Below are 22,761 nucleotides of genomic sequence, written 5' to 3' on the forward strand. Positions count from 1 at the left end.
GAAACTCTAAATAACAAATATAAGTAAACGCACTTTTATTACTAACATAAGCTAAGGCAAGTCCTTTAAATTATAGATCGCTAAGAAGAAATGTCTTAATTTTCGACTTATTGCTATCTTTGTTATGTGCAATTTTTAGAGCTTCAATTTGAAAAATGCATCTGCTATTTAATGGTAGAAACCATGTAAATATTTTACACATATCTACGATTAAAGAAAAACATGTCATTTATCTAACCATCTATAAAACTATAAGCTCTTTACCAAAAATTATTGGAGTGAGATCTTGTATAGATCGAGCATGTATAGGTTTTGTATAGGGTTTAAAAATAAAAATACATTATTCATTCTTGACAAAACAATACAAAAATAATAAAAAAGTATTGGCAAAGAATGATTTCCATTCAATTACAGGTTTAACACATTAATTTAGTTATTTAATGTCTGAAATTTTACTTATGTAAAAATTGTCGAGAAGTTTTATAATTTTGCTCACATTGATGAATTGCTTGTCTTCACTTATGCTATAAAGGTTTACCAAATGCAGCCACATCAAGAAATACTATGTTTCTTTTACTTTCTTCAACGTGTGACATGCATACTCAAATTAAGGGTTTATCACGACACACGTGTATTGATATTCCTTTACCTTTTCGGTTCTTTGCGTGACTGACGTATTTATGTTCGCCATGATTAGTACATCATGCATTTTAATTATACGTTTTCAACTGTCTATGTATCATAACTCATTAACGTATCAATGAAAAAGCTCGCAGAAAATTACAATAATAGGTGAAAATCTTAACTCTGAACCTTTATAAAATCTCACCTAAAATCTAATTTATCACCTAGTTGCAGAAATGCAATCTCTGAAACGTGGTATTTCAATTAAATTAATTCAAAAACGAGTCGCAAACGAGTAATATAGAAACACTTTAAAACAAAATGGTTACCTAATCGTTTCATTAATTTGCAACTGAAAATCGTTGCCAATATCGTGTCTACATACAGGACAGACGTCATGATTTTTAAGCCAATTGGTAATGCAAGATAAACAAAACACGTGGCAACATGGTAGCTGAACAGGATCTTGAAGTGACCTTATGCAAATGGCGCATTCATCATCAAATCTAAGATTATGATTTATTAATTTTAAATACAACAGAAACAAACATCTAAAATTGTTGCATATTAGCCTTCATACGGCAATATATAGCGATGTGCACATAGTCTCAATACAAAAAACGAACTTACAAAATATTAATCGTGTAAGATACGATGAAACAGATATTTCTCAAATACATTTATTAATATTCATTAAATTTGGCACAGTTATGCAAATTAAAATTTTAAATTCTTTTGTCTCTAAATAATTTTTCGTACGCATTGAAATTTGACGTACGTCTCTTGCATGCTCCCACAATTTGACTTAAGTGAGAAGGTAAGCGCGCATCCTAGCGTTATCTGAGATTGAAATTTTCATCATAAATAAAAATTTCTTGTAAAAAAATCATTATTAACTAAATGTGGATATGCTTTTTGTCTTGCTTCTTCGTTAGAATACTTACTTCATTTCTTGTTTTTGTAATTCTTCACTGCATTCTTTCAAAATCTTTCAATAACTTCCATTGTGCAAAGTGAAGTAAAGACAGGACTTTCACCCAATACCTGGAAAAAGAAAAGTAATGATGACAACAAGGAGTACAACGAACTCTGTACGATAAATGTACCATGGCTTTTCTAAGAATTTGGGACCATTTAAAATCAATGTTATACAAATTAAAAGGATAAAAACCTCATTGAAAGTATTTTTCTCGAATGTTCAGAGGAGGTTTAAGGGTATCATGGAGACGGGGAGCTATTCTACTTAAAAAAGTCTTTTATTTCTTGTATCGAGAAAAAGATTTAGAAAATTTGATTTTGAAAAGCGTTTTCAAATAAAAGCATGATCAATCGACAAAAGGGCAATAAATTATTTTAATTAAAACTTTACCTTCCACAATTTTAAAGCATTACTACCATCATCAGCATGATTCAAATCCTCAGGTGGACAAGTGTGTTCAATAAACATACGCACAACATCCAAACGTGCGAACATGATGCTATATACAAAATTCGTAAGAAAAGATTGAAATAAGAACAGAATAGAGATTTTAATATAAGGTTAACGTAAGCTAGTCCGTTTTTCCAACTAAAGTTTAAAATTCAAGATGATCAACTTGTATTCTGGTAAATAATGCGCTTAAAAATAAAGTTCAAAAAAATAAAACTGAATCAAAGATTTCTATGAGTGTATGAAAATTTTTTTGATAAAACATGTTATATCTCTTTACTTAACTATTGCTACAATATCACAAACTATCTTCGCACTCAATCTCATTTTCGTATACACGATTTTAAAAACCCAAAAACAACGCATATTTTAGTAAAAAATCAATCCAACACTCACCAGCAACGTTCCAAAATCTGCTTAGATTGTTCTGACAAAAAAGGAACAACATTTTTTGAGTTTTTACTTTCCTTAATTGACAATTTCACATTTTCTTTAATTGGACGTAGACATTGAACTTGATTACACCACGTCTTGCGTTTATGAAGATTCACTAAATTATTTAAACTAGGTGCCAATTGTTCTAGACAGCATTGAAGAGCCACTGCATCTAGGCACTATAATGGTGAGAGAAAGTGTACAGTTATATAAAAGGCTGACAATAACCATACACCCCCGCAAAAGAATTCTAACATGAAAATTAATTTATTATAAAGCCTTTAGCTTTTTACAATGCAACCTCTAAATGATCCCTTGGGCTAATCCCAAGCCAGGACAAACAAAATAAAGACAGTGAAGGAGTACAAGAAGATACACCAAATGGTCAAAATAGAAGTAGAAAAAGCTAAACAAAGAGCATAAAATGATATGTAAGATCAGTTTGATAAGAGGAATGAGGATATGAAGTTGGAAATTGTTTGAAGGACTTAAAGAAAACAGTATAAAGGTATTTAGTCATGACTATGTTTTGTGAAAGTGAGCATATAAAAGAAGTTTATGTCGAGTTTTTGACTTTATTCTAAATTATTAGAAAATGACTAGAAAATGGTGGTAGAAGTGTGTTAGTATCAATCTTAAAGAAATATATTACACAAAGTTAAATCCGCGTCCGAAGGACTATGATAACTGTAGATTATGTTGTGGTAAGCGGGATGGAGCAATTAGAGGCTAAACGTAAAAGATGGAGGCCAGATTCAGAGAGTAAGGCCAGAAAGATTAGTCAATGAAAGGAAGAGATGATGAAACAGTGAGGTTAAAAGAAGGAAAAAGAAAGTAGATAAAAGGGTTGACTTAATTAAGAGTAACAGACGAGCGCAACAGAAAATGTGTAAAAGATATAAAGAAGTGCACCCATGAAAGGTTGGTGGCATGGAAAAAAAGAACAGTGTAGTCATATCATTGATGTCATAGGATTAAAAGACAGTGGCGATAAAGAAAAGACTGGAAGCATAGCTTAAGACGACAAAAACGAATTTCAGAAATCTTCTTCAGGAGAGCAAAAGATAAGTAAAGCCAATGTATGGCAAATGTTAAATTTTTAGACACAAAGTCATAGAGACCAGTTGTTAATGGTTTGATAATGTTACAGAGAAGGAACAATGAGTGTAATGGTACAAGTTTCTATTTCCAGAAATTCAAGATAAAAGAACAAGAGAGAGATATATAGAAATAAAGAGAGAGGCTTTTTACTAAGTGAAGTAAAGTGCTCAATGCTTTTTCCTTCCCTGCACATTCAAACATTCTCATACATTTTTAGTATGTCAACTACATCTTACACTAAAAGTAATTTGTAAGTAGTTTATGTTATGACTTACCACTTCTGGTTGATTAATCTGTAATGAAGGCTCCATAAGTTTTTTCACCACTTGAGGAAACGCATGAACAAGATCAGAGAAATTCCGCATACGCGCTTGAATCGTTGAATAGGCAAAATGAATGAGAGGAATGTCCAGGTGAAATTCATCGTTTTCATGAAACGTTTGGTGTATTTGCCAAGACGTTGCAAGTACAGCCTTGTATATCAACTAGTAATATAAAAAATGGCTGCATCATCGAAGTGTAAAAACAAATTAATGAATTTAATTACTCACTTTAAAAGCAAAATAGAGTGCTTTTTCCTTACCACTATGCTTTGCATATATCATCTGCTTTGTCATATATAAGAACTGTAGGTAATTAGCTATTTAACCTGTAGCTCACTAGAATTTACAGATCTAAACTGTAGCTCACTGGAATTTACAAATTTAACCTGTAGTTCATTAGAATTTACAAATTTAACCTGTAGTTCACTAGAATTTACAAATTTAACCAACCTGCAATTCATTTTTAACAACTGGCTTATACATCATGTGTAAAAAATCGTTTAAATAACAATTCGCTGCTTCCTCCTTGATATCCGGATCTTCAAAAACTGATTTCACTAATCTTCCCAAAGGAGAAGCAGCAAAAACATTTCTTAGTGACGACAATCTCTTTGTGATATCTCCTAAAATGCAATAAAGTATAAAGAAGAACGTATGATGCAAGGAACTACTTTTAGCTACATTTAGCTATTTCAGCCTATTTGTTTTATTTATAGATCCTCCAGTTTGTGATATTTACAAAATAAAACAATTACAAAAATTCGATTGCAACAAGATATTTTTTTGCAAATAATACAAGCTGGATAATCTTTAAATAAAATGAACATAAATATTGAAGCAAAATTATATCATAATTATCATCCATTTACACTATTGCAAGCGCTTCAAAAAATTAGTCTGTTTTGTAACTCAACTCTATATGTAGAAGCGTTTTCTTTCGTAAAGATACATTAAAATAACTAACATAAATATTCATTTAAGATAAAGATGAAATACTAAGAAAGAACTTTCTGTTAAAATGGATCCCTTGAAATATTAAACTGTAGCTAAAAAACGCAAATTTGAAAGAAAGACTTGAGAAAACATTTTTCAAGTTTAAAGAGAATTAATGGAAAATAAAATGCTTTATGTGTTTGTCATTAAGCTAGTGATGCTTGCTTTACCAGATACGCAAATGCGCTTAATCCCTGCCAACCTAATGTCTACAAAATAAAAAACCTTTGAGAAAAAATTTTTTGGAATAAAACCCATTTAAAACTCAAAAGTGAATTGTCCATTTAAAAAAAATATAACATAAAAACAGAAAAAAGCATGCAGCATTGAAAATTTTCCCACTTTTTCTCCATTGATTGTGATCTTTAAATGGCATCAAATAACAAATTTCATAGCAAACCGAATAGCTGGTAAAAAAGGATGTATACTTCTACATATACGCACCACCAACTTCCAACAAAAGATCTTGAACAATCTTTTTAATTATCCACGAGAATGGAAATTTTCCTTCAAAACGATGTCCTGCTCCATCACTCAACACAGTTGCTCGTTCTCTAAGCCTACCGGATACAGGTGAAATGAATGATTCATAGGTCATTGAAGTAATGCTGTCCTCCTTTAACATTTCAAGCCATAACTTTCTTGTCAACGTGTTTTCTTCAAGAAGGAAGTTGAGGTTTTCATTACGATCGCAGTAAGCTATAACTTCTGACAAAATAGGAGAAACAATTGACGATAATTTTCGACATAAAGCTTTTCTAAATGTGCCTGTTTCCTGTAGATGTCCCTGAGACAGTGCTTCCTCTTGAACCCAGAGCTTTTGCTCATATGAACATCTCTCATCGCGCTCAAGCAGCAATTTATGTATCCGTAAAACAAGAATTCTTGATAGCTCTAGGACAATATAAAGTTACGTATTGTTGGTCGTAAATTTCAGTGCCTCAAAAAAAGGAAATTTTCAAATTTTATCAAACCTGTTTCATGTAAGCATTTCTGTAATATCTCAATTCGCTTTGTAGTTCTCACAACTTCATTTGATTCTTCAAAAACTCTAGCAGCTGCAGACTGCAGGTAAATCTTCAACAAGATCGCTAGACGTTTATTTTTTTCATCCGAATTCTCAATTTTTTCCTATTTTGTTAAGGAATAAAAGTTCGTAACATTACTATTTTAACATTCTCAATAAGATTGATGAAGTTTTGTATTCCAAAACCATGCAGAAGTCGCAAGCAGTGGATTTAACTAGTAAATTATTAATTTAAGCTTGTGCATGCCTAAATTGTATCAATGTACACTATATTATCGACCATGCTCAGAAATGCAATATTGAATTTTGTTGAAATGTTATCGTTTCTGTTTGTGCATGTTACCCACTCCTTAAAAATCACTAGGAAAATTTGACAAACCGCAAGTTTCTTTTAATTTTACAGTGAGACATCCAGATAAATGCCTCAAATTAAGCACGAATTAAATGAGTATTCATTTAAGTTTCGCTTACAAATATAAATAGGAAATGTCTTAATTGTCATAAATGACGACGTCATTTGTCAAAATTTTTTAAAAAAATACAACGTTTTCAATGCCATTGCCAAGATTGACTAACCTGTGTGTCACTGTCTTCCTGCGATCCATGATTTAAATTAAAGAGATCACTAACAGATCGATTAACAAGTTGTTCAAGTTGCGGCAATTGTTCATTTGTCTCAAGAAGCTCGTCAATATGGACACATTGCCATTTTCCACCTTGAAACTCCACAAAATGGTGGCAGCCACCAGCAATTTTGGGCAACTGGATAATAAGAATAATGTGAATCGGTTTCGTATGTTCTTCAAACCTTTCGAAAAACGAACGCCGAGTCTGATCAAGGAGATATCGACTACATGCAATAAGATTGGACTTTCTTTCTCTGTCATCACTTTGAACCAATATAAGACCTTCAGCACCTCCAAGTTTGACAAAAAAGTTACTAATAAATGTAGAATGTCTGAGTTAGCAATAACTTATAACATAGTATTATTACAACGAAAACACCAATGAATATTTCTACTTTTGTGAGGAAGCTAGCCTGCAAATTTGTTCATGTTATATAAATTTGAAATCGTTAACACTATTCATTAAATTAGGAATCTAATGTTTTTTACAGTAAGTGGACACCAAAAACAAAGCATGGACAAATTTTTGGGTTGGCTACTCCAATGTTTCTTACACTTTGTAAATTTTTGTCAATATCCTTATAAAATACAGCTGAAATTTGGAAAATATAAGCATTTATAAATTATCTCCAACTCCAAAATCTTTAAAAATATGAACGTAATGTTAATATTAAAAATACACTTCAATAACTTACTCCAAAGTTTTGACAAATTGTTGCTCCGTTTGAAATTCTTGAAGTCGAATACATCGAGATTTCCAGCCTGGGAAACCAGCTTCGGCTGCTATTTTCAAAGCATTTTTTTCCGAAAGGAGTCGCGAGTGTGTTGTTACCTGTAAATATTTCATCAAATAAATTTATTTATATTTTCTTCAATAGAATAACTTATATAACACAAAAGCATAATTTATAACCTGAATTAGAGAACTGCTGGCTGCAGTATCATCATTTATTTGAAAACAATCAATCAAATATCTCTCCAAACTTCCGTGTTGTTGGTTTTTGTAATATTCATCATTGATTTCGCTGGCATTATGTTTTAAGTCTGATGCTGTGAGTCTGGCAATTGCATCAGGAGATGCACATTGTAAAAGAGTTTTCTTTGAGTTTTCAAGTATCTAAACACGAATGTATTATTAGTCATAAACCTGTGATATTCATAAATCAATAATAACAGGAATGGATAAAAAGGGAGTGAACTACAAGGACATAGTCAATGGCTACTAACCCAATCAGCACAAACTGTTTTAATACGAATGATTACGATGACTTTCAATAAAGGGAAATCTGACAGTTTGGCATGTATAGAACTTTTATTTGAAGAATATCGCTACCTCGAACAGTGGTAAAGGAAAAAATCTATGACTTTTAGATGAAACGTCATGCATGCAAAAGAGCGCAATTTCACACGTTTTACTTTAAGTAAACGATTATTTATTATCTCAATGTTAAGAGTAATTAAGAACTTTTGTTTTGTGTAAAAGCATTTTATTAACTTCCTTACTTTACAAAGCATTTTGTATGAACAGAGATGTTTTAAAGTAAACATGTTTCAGCATGCTCAAATGTGTCGTTAAGAAACTTACTTATAACATTTTCTACGATTCAAATTCTTCATTTATTCATAATAATTCTTACCTTAGGATCAGAATAATTATTTTGTAGTTTTTAATCACGACAGTGGCTGCTGTATCGCTGTGATAACCAACAAAACAATCCCCTGGCTCAAATAAACTAAAAAATGACAAATTATATCCTGATTATTACTCATTTACTTCATTTGAATTAAAACGTAACTTTGTAAACAAATGGTACATTGAGATAGAAAGACTTAAGAATATTACTGTGCACACTTGATTTTTGTGCTGATTGGTCGTTTTTAATAGATTTTCTTATATTTAAAGGTTTTTCAACAGTAAAAAACAACCGCCGTTGAAGCATATATTCTTTGAATTGCTTTAGCTAAGCCCTTAACTCAAGTTGGCCACCTTAAAGAATGAAAATTCAAATGTTGAGAAGAAACTTAAATTTTTCAACAATTTGTATTATTGCTCCAGTAAATTACACCCTTTATTCAAATTTTAAATAATATCTATAAGTTAAAACCTCAATTCTCCTAGAATCCCGCCTTAAGGCTGATATCTAAGCACTCATTGAAATGAGAATTTGTCTTACATGCAAAACAAGACCTGAAACATAATTGTATAAAAAAATTAAATTATTGAACAAAATGATAATATATCACGAATGGATTTTAGTGAAATTCAAGAACGTACTCTTACTGAATCTATTTAACTGGAATATTTTTTATCTAGTATACCTTTTTTGTGCTGAATTTTCGAGCTTCACCGTGGAGAAACGTTCCACCCAATCCTTAAGTTCTTTAACTAAAACAGTTTGAGGTTTAGTCAAACCAGTTGACATCACCAGCAAATGTTTCTCAAGACGATTAATAAGAGGAATTGGAAAGCGCTTATAAACGTCATCTTTTTCAGCAATCACTATCAATCTAAAAGATAATATAAACTTAAAAATGAAAAAGCGGAAGAAATTTATATCATTAAGCATGGTATGTCCTATGTTAGTCCTGACTCAAAATATTATCTTTTTTTTATAATCCCACGTTTCAAATAACCTGGTTAACTTAAACTTGAAACACTGTGATGTTTCTTTTGCTTGTTTAATTCTTTTTCAATGCTTTCTGATTGTTCGTTTTGTCTTAAAATAAAAAGCATAATTCGACAAAATCATAGTTTGAAAAAATGTGTGATCCGACATTACGATTATACACAACGCGGTCAATATCATAGTTGGTTTGAAAGCAATAGTGAATGGGTACAAACCATACGGGCTAGCTCCTATTTTCATTCTTTCAGCACTTGTACTTTTTTATATTTTTGTTACTTAGCTACAATCTCTGAGAACATGAAAATTAAACAAAAAGTTTTCGATTACTAATTTCATAAAGTTTTGAGGTTTTTTAAATTAGCTAAATGCCAAAATGCGATGTACAGGCCGAATACAGTAGAATACTGAGAACTGGAATTTTCAAATAAAAAAGAAAATTGCTAGAATAAGTTAGCAATGGTCAATGCCTATAGAGCGAAAATGAAGCTTTTCCAAAGTGACAGTTATATTAAACAGAACTTTTAAAGTGACAGTAGATTATCTAAAGCAGCTTAAGAATGATTCTCTTCATTTTTACGATATTAATGCTTATGCTTTGATTTTAGTAATTTAGTTCGTGCCACTTACTTCTTGAAACGTCGTCATTTGAAACATATAAAAACATATATATATAGTACGAAAGCTTAGCGATGACTAACGAATAGCTACGGAAGCATAGGCTATGAGACAGCAGGCATGACACGGTCTTTGACACGGTCAGAAACTGTGTTTTACCATGAATGGTAGAATTCCGTTTATATCTGACCCGGTCAGCGCGTGAAACGGGCTCAAAACAGTAACTTAACGAATCAGAAGACAAGAATAAGACCTTCTGACATGGTTGCGCAATACTTCTGACACGGTTGCTTAAAATTTTTTGTGCAATTGAAAGGTTTGCTTCGAGTCATGATCGTAAAGTTGTCGTTGTTTACAATAATTATGAATATTATATTAACCGCGGCGGGTTTTTCCCTATTCACCGGAAGATAAAATACAGTATGGGGTGACTTTTCGAAAATATTTGATTCTAAAAGTGATTGGACTAAGAATTTATTCAATATATTTCATTTATAAAAATGAAAGCTATTTAAAATGCTTCTCCTTATTTCACATCATGAATCAGAAATGTGCACTGACAATAGACAAGAAAATGTAATTTTTTGGGAAAAACTAAGAAAATTCAATGAAACAGGAAACACATAGTCTGACAGCTCCCAGAGAAAGATAACACTATATATCTATGTGAGTGCAGGTATATTGTTTGAATATTTGCCACAAATCATTACACACTAAACTTTCAAAAAAAAAGATATTAAAAATGTAAATTAAAAAATATTAATTGCGCTTAGGAATTTTGGAATAACTTACTTAAAATTTTCAGCAACACGGCACTTGACTCTGTGGTTTCCCAGGCCAAGATCGACGTACTTTTGTTGATCAAGATACACGTAATACTAAAAAAAATATTGATGTTATAATATATTGAATTAAAGTTAAAACTTTTCCTCCATAGACTATAAAAACACCAGGAGTCATAAAAGAGAAAGCAAGTATAAAAGTATTAGTCTTTTGTAGTTATACTTGACGTGATTGTATGATGTCCATAATGTCGATGCTTTATTTTTAGGGAAATAAATGTTTTTGTTTTTTTACAGAAAGGCAGCGAGCGGAATTCTTTCTGGTGTATAATTGTAATGTGTTTAGCTGTAGAAGCGGGCGGAATTTTACGATATCTTTCTTATCGCGTTCCATAATCCTATGGGTAAATACATAGACAAAGTTTATTTTGTTCTGTTTCTTTCATTTTACAAATCACAGTATTAGCCAACTTCAATTGTAATCTGTAAGTATTGACTTTTTCATTCAACACATGTGTCACTGCAGGCAATCGAGGGCATCAACAACGTTACGGGATGCAATCCAATACAAAAAGTGCAAATTCAAGTTTTGTGATTGGTTAAAAACCAATGGTCAACTCGACCAGCCCAAGCCCAGGGGTTTTGGGGTTCTGTTTAAACTATGTTTTTTCATCCCAAGTTCCGATTATGGATTCTTTAGACTCCAATTGTCGATTCATTGCTACTTTACTTGTATATTTTTTCTTCTATAACTTCCTCATGCCTGTTATAACATTAATTGGGCTAACCTGGTTTAGAGCATCATAAAGACTTTCATAAAGACTTTCCAAGTTAAGTAAAATCACCATTCTTCCTGTTTCCATGCACACTTTGATACGATTTATATTCCGACAAATCTATAGTTGGTTGAAAAACAAAACTGTGTTTGCAAGTATAGCTTTCTTAAGGCAAAATTTGTTTTTCAAAACGACCCAGAACTAAGATTAATTTTGTATCTGAATGCCTACATCAACAACTAGGCGTTAAAGTACGCGCATTTTCGATATAATTTGCAATGAATATGATTTAAACATAAATTTGATTTGCAAAATTTATATATCTATTCTAAAATTACGTATAAATGACTTCCTTAATTACGGTTTGTTGGCAGGCAGATTAATCCAAAAGGAAGGTTAAGCATTGTTGCTATAAAGTTATCTGAAAGCATTAGGCCAAATCTGCCTGCCAGCGAAACGTAAACAAAGCAAGTCATCCTCAAGATTATTTTAACTCAACATGAAGCGCAATTTTTGTTGAAAATATACCTGTATGTATTGCTGGTCTTTCGGAAAACTGCTGCCAAAAATAACTTCTGGCTCGTGCTCACTTTGAGAATCATTTCCTTGAAGTAATCTCAATGCGGCATAGTTTTCTGTCAAAACTAGTAAATAGCGACTTTCTCTGAAATTCAAAAAACGAAGGATATAATAATTTTTATAGTTACCTAGCTATCCGTTTTGACTAAATGATTAGCTGCCTATTCACAAAGAATTAATGTATATTTTACAAATACCCTTTATTATCTGTTCTTCTCAAGCTATTTTGAATGAGAGTTATGGGAAGACATTGCATCGAAGGACTCTAAACACATTGTAAAAAGAATTGGTATCTTCCTGATGTGCAGGTTAACTGTACAAAACAAATTGTAAATCTTATGTCGTTGTTGATACATATTATTTTCAAGCACAAATTCCTTTCTACTCCCGCAAATTTTGCATGAATTTTGAATTTGAAATCAAAATGTGCACAGGATTGCCCAAGTGGGCTTAGCTTAATATTTAAAGAATGAAATATTAACAATTGAGGAAATACTATAGGTCACTTTTAAATATTGTAAAAATTTGAATACAGCATAAAGGACTAAAAACAAATAAGGAAATATTCAATCTATATTACCTTATTTATTCGTAAGCTTCAGCAAACTTTTTGCAAAATTTTATTAGTCGTACATTACCATTAAATTTTCGAGTTCTCGAAAATGACAGCTAAAGATCTTGACAGGATCAACATCATCCAAGCCACTAAAATTTCTCAGAATGCAGTGCTTTAATTCAGTATGATCGATCTGAACGCCTTCCGTATTAACTATGGCTGATTCATTTACCATCTTTATAAGACTGTTAAAATAGAAGTACATTGAATGTAGTGATTCTTACAAAAGCTAAAATTTAAATTAAAAAACTGGTCGCTAACAGACAGCATAAGCTTAAATTGCAAATAATTTTAAAAATTTGGCACAAAGACTTTAAAATGTATTCACTAAGCTTTGTTTATTTCTTTGGTTTATTGTATATGTTATAATAGATTGCAATTTTTAAATGATAATTGAGACTAAGATTGAAATTTGACGTTATTTAAGGAGCGAAATTTAGTTTGCAATGGCTTATCACTGTATGTAATATATTACAAAAAAGTATATAAGATTTTGGAACAAAAACGTCTTATTCACAGTCAAACTCAGCTTTACCACAATGCACAAGGTCCAAATATTTATGCAAGCCATGAAAATGAATAGAACTGTTTGAAAAATGCTTACTCTAATGTTTTGACCGAAGGTCATTCAGAGTGCAGACGACGCTCGTTTGGGAAGTTATCGATTGTACCAATTGGCAATTGTACTATTGAAGGTGTTTAAAAGCTAACTAAGTAGTGCTTAACTCGGACGGGGTAAACTTTCTGCACAATAACGATTAAACATACAATTTTTATCTATACATTGGAGTCATGAATTCAGGATAGAAAAAATTTTACAGAACCCATTTGAACTTCAAAGTTAAATATATATTTATGTGAACTTTAATTATTTCACACAAAGTTGCACTTATGTATTTTTATACTTTGCAACTGATAAAGACAGCCAGAAAAAGTAATATAGATCTGCAATGAAAATGATGGTTGTGATGCTGCTTTACCAGAGAGCTCTTTTCAATAGATCTCAGAAGAAATTATCCTAAATGTTTTATAGAACACATAGAGTTTGTGCCAATTTTTATAATTGCTGGTCTTTTATGAGCTAAAAAATTTCATAAAATTATTAATGGCAGGAACTGTAGATTAAGATCAATTAAAAGGTTACCGTCATCATCCTTCTCACTTGTGATGTGATATGTATATGTTGTGGTACAAAATCATTAAATACTACTTGTTAAAATGCTATGTTTTCTTGATGTAATCGTTTTTTGTGTACCTTATGGTCTGCAAAGAAATGGCGATTGCATATGAATGAAATAAACTGCCGTCATACATTGAACTTGAATTCAAAAAAATTATGAGAAAACACTTTTATTTAGACAGTATAAATGACGACGTAATCTTTTCAAAATCAAGTACATTTAAGATTTCATATTCGATATTCAGGAGTGACAGATTTTGATATAGTCCTTGTCTATTATGCTCCTCAAATCTTTATGCTTTAAAATTAAAATTTAAAAAAATTTAAATTTTAAATTTTTTTAATATACTGGGTACATCAGTAAAATGAAGGAAAAATGGCTTCGTAAACCCTATGACTAATCACTGATTGCAGATCTATTTTAGTTCAACGGTCAGACGTTATCATATAAGGCGATAAAACATACCGTTATATGCACTTCAAAGCCAACATAATTTTATTTCAGTGAAAGCAATTGAACTGCTTCATACCTATAAAAGTCTCTGAGACCAAAGAATTCATCCTTTTGGGCAATTTTCAACGTTTTTGAATGTTTTTGCATTTTGTACAATTCAAAATATCCTTTGCACAACTTTTTCAAGATTTCTTCAATATCATAATCAACATCATCACATGAGCATATACCTCTAAAGAAAATTTAATCAGAATAGATGTAAAGACAATACAGCAGTAGCTTATATATTTTTAAAGGAATGTTGAGTTAACTTGGAATAATTCAAAATTCCACATAATCGTTTACGCTAGACCATTCCTTAGAAGTTTGAAATGATCATATTTCAACACTCATTTCATGTCTGTTATTCTGAAAGTTAACTATCTTATAAACAACAGACTCCCGAGGAATACACAATACAGTTCATCATTATCTTTGCTACGAACCTTGCGCTATGAAAAAGTTCAACGTCACTTGGTGTTCCTCTACTCAATATTATTCCACGATTCATTTTAGCAGGATCCAACGCCCAGTTAGATAAACCAATAAAACCTACATTGTTATAATCAAGCTCTTTTCCAGAGTCTTCAGAGGTGGCTGTACCGTCTTCAAGTAATGGATGAAGTGTCTTCAGTGGCATCAATGGTGAATCTTCTGCTAAACCAATCTCGTCCAACACAACTACGGAGACAAACTTCTTCACATCTTTGTCTCTCTGAAGTTGGGAACATTGTTTAAAGATGGAGATGATCCCTTCAGGCGTAGATAAAGGGCTGCATTGATATGATTGCATGTGAATCTGAATGTTAACATTTGAAAAAAAGGAAAAAAATCGAATTGAAATAAGCGATAGATAAGATGAATCTGATTCTGAATTTAATTGCATTTGAAGAATGTTTACAGCTTTAGGAAACTGAGATGAAAGTCAAAAAAGGAATTATGTTGCTTGGAGCAAAACTACATCCAATTAGGTATCCTGCTTTAACGGAATCGTCCTTCAATAAAAACTAGACTTTTCGATTCACAAATATTTAAAAGCCACATCTTATATTTAATATTCTACAAAAATGCAAAAAACATGTTTAAACCTGTTTCAGATTCTTAAACAACTCGCTGCTAGAATTTCCAGCTGTCATGTTTGTTGAAATTACGTCTTTTGCCAGAGACTTTGAGCTTCCTGGTTTACCAACTACAAACAATGGGAGTCGTAGTTCTGCACATATCGCCATCATAAATACATTTTCACTAAGAGCTGTATTTCTTGCAATATTTCGGTCAAGTTTCACTTCGTGCAAAAACGCTCTTTGACACCTTTTGAGAAGACATAACTTTGTTGTAGACCAATTTCCAGGAGTAAAATTGTATCGGCTACGTTTGTACAACTTTCGTGTTTTGTCAATATAAGTACATATTCCAATTAAAATTGTGAAAAGGATAACAAAAAAGTCACCAATGTTAATAGCGTAGCTAGCAAAGAATTTCCTTCTGCTATATGCAAATATTTTATATTCAAGGCAAGGCTATCCCACTAGCAAAATTATAATACAAATTAACTTATGATTGTCGTTGAAGACAATACGGTAAAAATTGCATAATATAAATGACTCTTACTTTACTATTTCATCCTTCATCCTTTTAACACCTCCAGGAAGTGGGCATGAATTGTCAAAAAAGGCACAAATGTACTGGCAATACGCATGTCTTTCATTTAGTCGTGCATAGTAACAAACACCAATACCTTGGACGATGGAAAATACAAAACGATTTAAAGGCTAAAGGAAAAGGAATAATGAAGTTAATTGCTGACAACATGACACTTATGATGGCTTACGGAGACAATAATTTATCTTTTAAGCTAAACATGTAAAAATATAATCAGTGATAAGCTCTAACTCTGTGGTGGATTACTATAACTAAGGGACTTGAAGGCTGAAAATATTTGCAGGTGATATCTACATTCGCCCAATAAGATGAGTCTCTTGCCGTCCTAACCCTCCTTTGTTTTTACATTTCCCAGCATGTGTTTTTTTTCCAGCAACCCATAGTTTAAACAATGCCATAGCCCATTGAAACAGTAGACAGTACGAAAGTCATTTTTCATCAATAATTAATCGCTCGTACGGTTTTTAATAGCATAAAAAATCAGGAACATTTATAGTTAATCCGGAATAGCAAAAAGTATAAACTAATTATGCCACTGGCCTCGAGAAAAGGCGAACCTGTAAGCTTAAGCCTAACTAACCTAATGAATAATCAGCTACTGCTCAGAGTAACAAACTATATGCTGCAATAGTTGGAAAATAACATTGTATACATTATGCTTAACTCTTTAATTGGCATTGTGGCAATAATCACGAAAAAAATGAAACTTAGCTAAAAAAAGTAGCCATTCAGAAGGTTGACAAAAGAAATTTTTAAATGGCAGAGCGCCCGTGGCAAAACCAAGTGTCATTGTTTTAGTATATATGTTGAGCTGGAATATTAGTTTCAAACATGCATGTTTTTGTTAAAAAACAAACTGAGATAAACGTTGAATTGTTGAAAAATTCACTTAGTGATAGTTGTAGCTCGTGTATAATTGCATTGATAGTTAAATGATAGCTATTAAAATACGTGACCAACATTTAATTTATACGTTCTTTGTATATATGAAAAGAAAATCTTACCTGAAACTCTTCATCACTTTCCTCTTCGTTGGTGTCACTGGAATCATAAGATACTTTTCGATCACGTAGATGATATTCAGAGTTCTTAATACTATTCTGCATCAAATCATAATTGTTGTAGAACCAGTTGATAACTGTCATTGACCTTTCAACATCACGAAGACTGACAAAACTGCATTCATTCTATAAGCAAAAGGGAAACAAATTTTGTCATGTTTTTAATGATTTGTCGTTTAAGTTCCGTATCAAGAAGCAATACACCTAACCTTTTGCTCACGCATGAATTCTTGGGAGGCTGACAAAATTTTAGCAATACATGAAATTTGAGCATCGGTTCCACATATTTTTCCATTTGATAAAGTAGACGTCTTAAATTGAAAGAAAATGAAATGTTAATGTTGTTCAACGCTCATAACTAGCAATTTGATTGATTGATTGTATTTTTTCTTTAAATACTAATGATCACGTAATGAAACACTTTTGTACTGTGCATGTGTCTCTGAATGTCATTTATTAAGAAAAGAACAGTATTATTTTACCCATTAATAGCTAATTAGTGCATTAACTTACTAAATACTCTTTGATGAATAATTAGGAAGTAGGTGTTGTTTTTAAACAGTTCCTTGCTCGATTGATATTTATAACTAAAAAAGGAACGTTAACATTCAAACTTACTGTTGATTGAACAGTTACACATCGTTCAACTATCTGTTTGGTATAAACTTTTTCTGTGTTATCTGACAGGTGACCAAAATCCCAAATGAGAGGCATCATACTTTCTGGTAAAGGATGGACACGATACACGAGCTGGCGGAGAGGAATGGAGCCTGAAAATCAAAAATATCACACTACAAATAGAACATAAGTGTTTCGATAATTTTTATACTGATAGTGCAATTACGATGAAATTATAAAGAATGTAAATGAAATTAAAAAAATAATTGACTTTATAACTTTATTGTGAAAAACGATTACAGGCTTTTATCAAAGATACTTAAAGAGAAATGTTTTGATACACTCATGTAATGCCATACCTAGTTTATCTTCAGTCTCGTCAGCAGAAACATGGTAACCCAAACCAGCTGATTCCAATTTTTTTATCATCTCATCAGTGTGTCTTAAATAAAGTAATAGTGGTAACTTTATAAATGTCTGTTACATTCCACAGCAAGGATTATTAAAAAACAACAAAAATTTAAAATTAATAACTAACTTCCTGTATGGATTACACGCAGCAATAAAATGAAGACTAGTCAATTTTGGATCGATATATCGTCCATTCACTCGTCGATCAACCATTATCTCTTTGATTAGATCAATTGCATCTGTTGTATTTGCTTCATCAAAGAACAAAATTGTGTCAATATTTTTCTTCTGGTTGTACGAAGCCAATTTTTCAGCCTCAGCGAATTTATTTTCTATTTCCTCGTAGCTTGTTCCACCGTGAACCTATTTAAGCACAATTGAACAATGTTTCGACAAATACTGCACTGCCTGCTTTGAGATGTTTTAACTTACGCATGAATGCAAAATTGTCATGAAAGTTGACAGACTACATAAATTAAAGTTATTCTACTCTTTGGGGCATAAGTAATCATCATGGACAAGACTTTAAAAAACAAAGAATAACAGTTTTTTATAAAACGTTTATAAAAATTTAGGTAATTATATTGTGTTCATAGGACTTTAAGAAAAGCTAACCGGTGAAAAGATCAGTTGCTACATTATAAAGTTTTCAAACCTTCATGAGGATTAGGTTTTTAGGTCCATTAGGTCCAGCCTGAAGCTGGCACATAAACCGTATCAAACTTGTTTTACCACAACCTGTCTCCCCCATGATAATGACAGGAATTCCACATCTATATTTATAGAAAATAAAGGCATGTACTGTGGCTATTTATTTGACGACTTAATTTTAATGTAGCAAATAATTTATATATTTATGGCCTGCATATACTTTATTCATAAGCAATGACTAATAAATTAAAGATATGAGAAAGTGCAATGACGGTTTAAGTTGATGAGGCAAAAAATTACGAACAATCGACAACAGACAGATTCAACTGTTTTGATTAAAAAGTAATTGATTACCGAGCTTGAGCACGTTTCTACTGCTCGATATTTACCTAAATCTCATGTGAATGGCCAAGATTTTCTCCACATTGTCGGTAGTAAGCTCGTACGTTGGATCAGGATCATTAGGATGATCAATTCCCATTACTTGACATAAAGCGTCAATTCGTGCTTCACTAGAAAATAACCATACACCTAACAGAAAGTTCTGTTGCTATGGAAACGAAAGTTATTTATAGTAATTGAAAATAAGCATAAAATTGCTTTTTGCAAAAATATGTTTTATGTGCACACTATGTGCACAAGATGTATCTGATTATTTGTATTTAAATAATAAGAAACCAACCGTCCACTTATTTCGTAGTTTACATCAAAATCCACCCCTTGTATCTTTAGTTGTTCTCTTAACTTTGCGGGCATCAAGCGTTTTTCTAAAATATTTTTACTTCCAGGATCCAGCAAATCTCCGTTATCATTCAACAAGAACCCCAAAAATGTCATACTGTTACGATCATTGTTGAACAAAATATATGGATGAGGACTAAAAACAATTTATAGATTCTTATAGCAATAACAAAATCCTTCAAAATCATTTATTTAATATATAATTTGTGATAGAATACTTTCAATTAAATTGCCTCAAAAGATAGTGCTTGGTGAGTGATAAATAATGTAATTATGATCGACCAGTGCGCAGTGCATTTACAATAATGAGTTGAGGAAAATATACCTTAATTCCCATTTTCGGCGAATTTGGAAGGGCTTTAGATCATCATTCATTTTCTCTTTAATTTCATCAACATTCAAATTGGAATCATTCAATGATCTTGTAGCAAAGTCCTGGAAAAAATATATTGCTATTGCTTAGTGGTTTAGCCTATCAGTAGCGTTTATTTATGCAAATACCAACAAAATGAAAACATCACTGGACTGTGGAAGTCTTTTTGCAATATGATAATTAAATGAATTGGTAATTGAAAAGGAGAATTTGAATTGCGAGAAACAGATTTAACATTCACAGATAAAAATATTCGCTTCCAATACGTTGTCTCTTCTTGAAATTAAAACCAAAGCTACTTAATGCTTGCACTATTTCTGACTCTATATTAAGGAATCATATTTAATTCTGTGAAGTTAAGACATCTTCACAAGCTAGCCATGAGTTTAACTCATTTAAATGTGTATGTTAAAATATGAACCTTACCCTTGACATTTTGATCATAAAACGAACAACAAATGTCTTAAAGCCTTTCAATCTATCTTCAACTAAACTATTGTCACAAAATACACTTTTTTCACAATCATCCAATTGAACATTCAAAAAGTTTGCAAAGTGATGAAGTTCAGCCCATGATGGATCATGTATTCCACAATATCTGAAAAAAGTGAAATACATAACAGCATCCAGAAAGGTAAATCAGCGAGAAAAATAACAAAAAAGCGTAAGAAAATTAAAATTGAGATGCGTCGAAGATACAACTTATGGTTGAATAAATTCAACAATTTAATAAATTTTTGATATTTATGCATTAAAACTTGCTATCGCTAATTTCCAAATTATATGCAAAATTTATACACGTGGAAAAGAGAAATTGACCAAGCAGAGAAAGAAAATGGTTTCATTTATAAGTTGGTCCATATAAAATATTTATAGCTAACATTTTCTTAGTGAATTAATTATATTTGGCCAGATGAAATTACATTGAATAAGTACAAGCTTAAAATATACAAGGTGCATTGAAGACCTTATTTTAAGCTGAAATAAAGTGTTAACATTTACTTACTGGATTAAAACAGTTAGAGATTCAACGGGATCGCTTACATCAGCACAAGAATCGTTTTCGTACGAAAAATTGTCCAAGTTATCACCTTTCTTGATACGCAATAAATATTGGAATGCTCGTTGATATTCTTCACTATTGAATTCCTCTTTGTCGAAACTTGTATCTCCTAAACATTTTTCAAACATTTTTTAGTGAAGGAGAGACAAAAAAGTACATCTCTAAAAGTCTTGAATAAACAATTATGTAGCTTTTGTAATCATAAAATCTGTTAGTATGATTCAATTAATATAAATAATTTTCAAGAAAATCAATCAAAAAATGTCTTAATTTTTTTAATCTTGTAGGCTATGTTGTCTTTAATATTTTATCAACAAAACTATTTTTTTTCCTATGATTTGATACGCCTGTTCATTTAACAAAGTAATGTACGTGTAACATTATTTATTCTTACCAAGCCTTTGCAACTTCATATTTCTTAATGCTTCCCTTGGTGAAAGACAATGGATGCTTGGTAAAAACTTTATAAACGAATACTTTCCCCTTGATGGTCGATTTCGTGTGTTCTAAGAATACAAGTGAGTTTAAGAGCAATAGCTGAATGATTGTAACTAAGCTCATTGTATATGTTTCAATAACTAAGTTAAATTTATAAAAATTAAATCAATGATAACGACATGGTTGGGACACGACTAAAACATCAAGTAAAACATTTAAGCTTCACAAATCAGGAGAAGGCTGTATCTTTGCATTCATGCGTTCTGATTGATTGCAGCAGTAGCAAAATTTTACCATGTCTGACGACAATCGGGTTATTTAGTTATTTCTGTTGTGTTTAATTTAGTTTTCTTTTTTTTCGCTTTGTTTTGCTCTGTTTTAATTTGCTTGCTTTGCTTTGTTTTGAACTGCTTTGTTTTGTTTTACAAAGTAGATTGGATGTCAATTTAATATAGTTAAGTTTGGAAATATTTTGTCCTAAAATCAAACGATTAAAAAAAGTTTTGATTGCTTTCTTTTTCCTATTTGTTCAATCGCATTACATAGCAGTGGCGTAGCGTACCCGAAAGATTCTCCATGCTATGTAAATTTTTTTGATGTTAATTCACTTTCAAACAATAGATTTCTATTGAAATAAATAATGCTAAGGATGAATAATTTACATAACAAGAGCAAATTTGCAGGCTGGCTACGGGACTGCTACACAGTCCAGTAACAGGAAAAACAAATGTGCTAAATAGCATCAGTTGTTGTTACCCATCTCTTTCTCATTGGGTGCGCTTCAATAATAGCAAAAAATTACAACTTACACTGATACATATACAAAAATGCTTTTTAAAAAATAATTTTAAGTAAAAATTCAAAATGTTTACCGGATTTTGACTTGTAGGTAAATTTTCAGATGTTAGCATTGCAAATGTCTTGTCAGTTGTGTGTTCAACAATATACAAATCGGTTGTTTTTCTTCGCCAAATATTTCCATTGTTATCTTTGACAGATCCAAGGATCAACAGTTTAAACAGAAAGTCATCAAGCCCTTTTGATACCTTGACAAAAAGCACTGGTTAATCTTTTTGCCTGATTTAATTTTATCATTTCTATTACATTTTCGAGAGAAACATAACGATAGAAGTCCTATTTTCAATTTCAAAAGTACTTTTTACGTCTTTTAGAAAATCACATAATCCCCTAATGCATTTTAATGACTGGGCGACTCTTACCGACTGAGAAACATCCAGATGAAAAATTCTTGAAAGAGAATCACCTCTTTTTAACGTATGTGAAAGAAGGTGACGAGTGATCGCATTACTATCAACACACACTCCATGGACTGGGATAGTACAGCACAAAGTTGATTGAAAATTTTTCTTTTTTGTGTTTGAAATTGTTTCTAATCGTTTAGTAAGACGTTTCACAATTAAACTTTTCCCCATTCCTGCTCTAGAAGACTTGATTAAACGCACAGATAATCTAAAGAGACATTTAATTGACATTTACTTTCCGATAAGTTTTGCAAA

At 31.5% G+C, this 22,761-nt stretch overlaps 1 protein-coding gene across 1 annotated transcript in view; it reads right to left on the bottom strand.

The window, feature by feature from the left end:
* Window positions 1-7,540: 7,540 nt before the first annotated feature.
* Window positions 7,541-22,761, bottom strand: part of LOC124454085 (E3 ubiquitin-protein ligase rnf213-alpha-like) — a 29,920-nt gene continuing 14,699 nt past the window's right edge. Inside the window, exons 19-44 of the mRNA XM_047004894.1 lie at window positions 22,465-22,714; window positions 22,117-22,290; window positions 21,201-21,312; window positions 20,750-20,915; window positions 20,170-20,341; window positions 19,696-19,805; window positions 19,312-19,506; window positions 19,019-19,141; window positions 18,634-18,751; window positions 18,106-18,341; window positions 17,927-18,009; window positions 17,568-17,719; window positions 17,159-17,260; window positions 16,893-17,075; window positions 15,838-15,998; window positions 15,315-15,537; window positions 14,673-15,025; window positions 14,264-14,419; window positions 12,576-12,738; window positions 12,135-12,202; window positions 11,887-12,022; window positions 11,371-11,478; window positions 10,593-10,678; window positions 8,878-9,066; window positions 8,196-8,291; window positions 7,541-7,675 (exon numbers count right to left, since the gene is read on the bottom strand). Of these exons, the coding sequence (XP_046860850.1) occupies window positions 7,597-7,675; window positions 8,196-8,291; window positions 8,878-9,066; window positions 10,593-10,678; window positions 11,371-11,478; window positions 11,887-12,022; window positions 12,135-12,202; window positions 12,576-12,738; window positions 14,264-14,419; window positions 14,673-15,025; window positions 15,315-15,537; window positions 15,838-15,998; window positions 16,893-17,075; window positions 17,159-17,260; window positions 17,568-17,719; window positions 17,927-18,009; window positions 18,106-18,341; window positions 18,634-18,751; window positions 19,019-19,141; window positions 19,312-19,506; window positions 19,696-19,805; window positions 20,170-20,341; window positions 20,750-20,915; window positions 21,201-21,312; window positions 22,117-22,290; window positions 22,465-22,714 (3,994 nt within the window). The 3' untranslated portion in view covers window positions 7,541-7,596. The remainder of the gene's footprint in view (window positions 7,676-8,195; window positions 8,292-8,877; window positions 9,067-10,592; window positions 10,679-11,370; window positions 11,479-11,886; window positions 12,023-12,134; window positions 12,203-12,575; window positions 12,739-14,263; window positions 14,420-14,672; window positions 15,026-15,314; window positions 15,538-15,837; window positions 15,999-16,892; window positions 17,076-17,158; window positions 17,261-17,567; window positions 17,720-17,926; window positions 18,010-18,105; window positions 18,342-18,633; window positions 18,752-19,018; window positions 19,142-19,311; window positions 19,507-19,695; window positions 19,806-20,169; window positions 20,342-20,749; window positions 20,916-21,200; window positions 21,313-22,116; window positions 22,291-22,464; window positions 22,715-22,761) is intronic.

The sequence above is a fragment of the Xenia sp. Carnegie-2017 genome, unplaced genomic scaffold (genome assembly GCF_021976095.1).
Source record: "Xenia sp. Carnegie-2017 unplaced genomic scaffold, XeniaSp_v1 HiC_scaffold_3, whole genome shotgun sequence".
Classification (NCBI taxonomy): Eukaryota; Metazoa; Cnidaria; class Anthozoa; order Malacalcyonacea; family Xeniidae; genus Xenia; species Xenia sp. Carnegie-2017.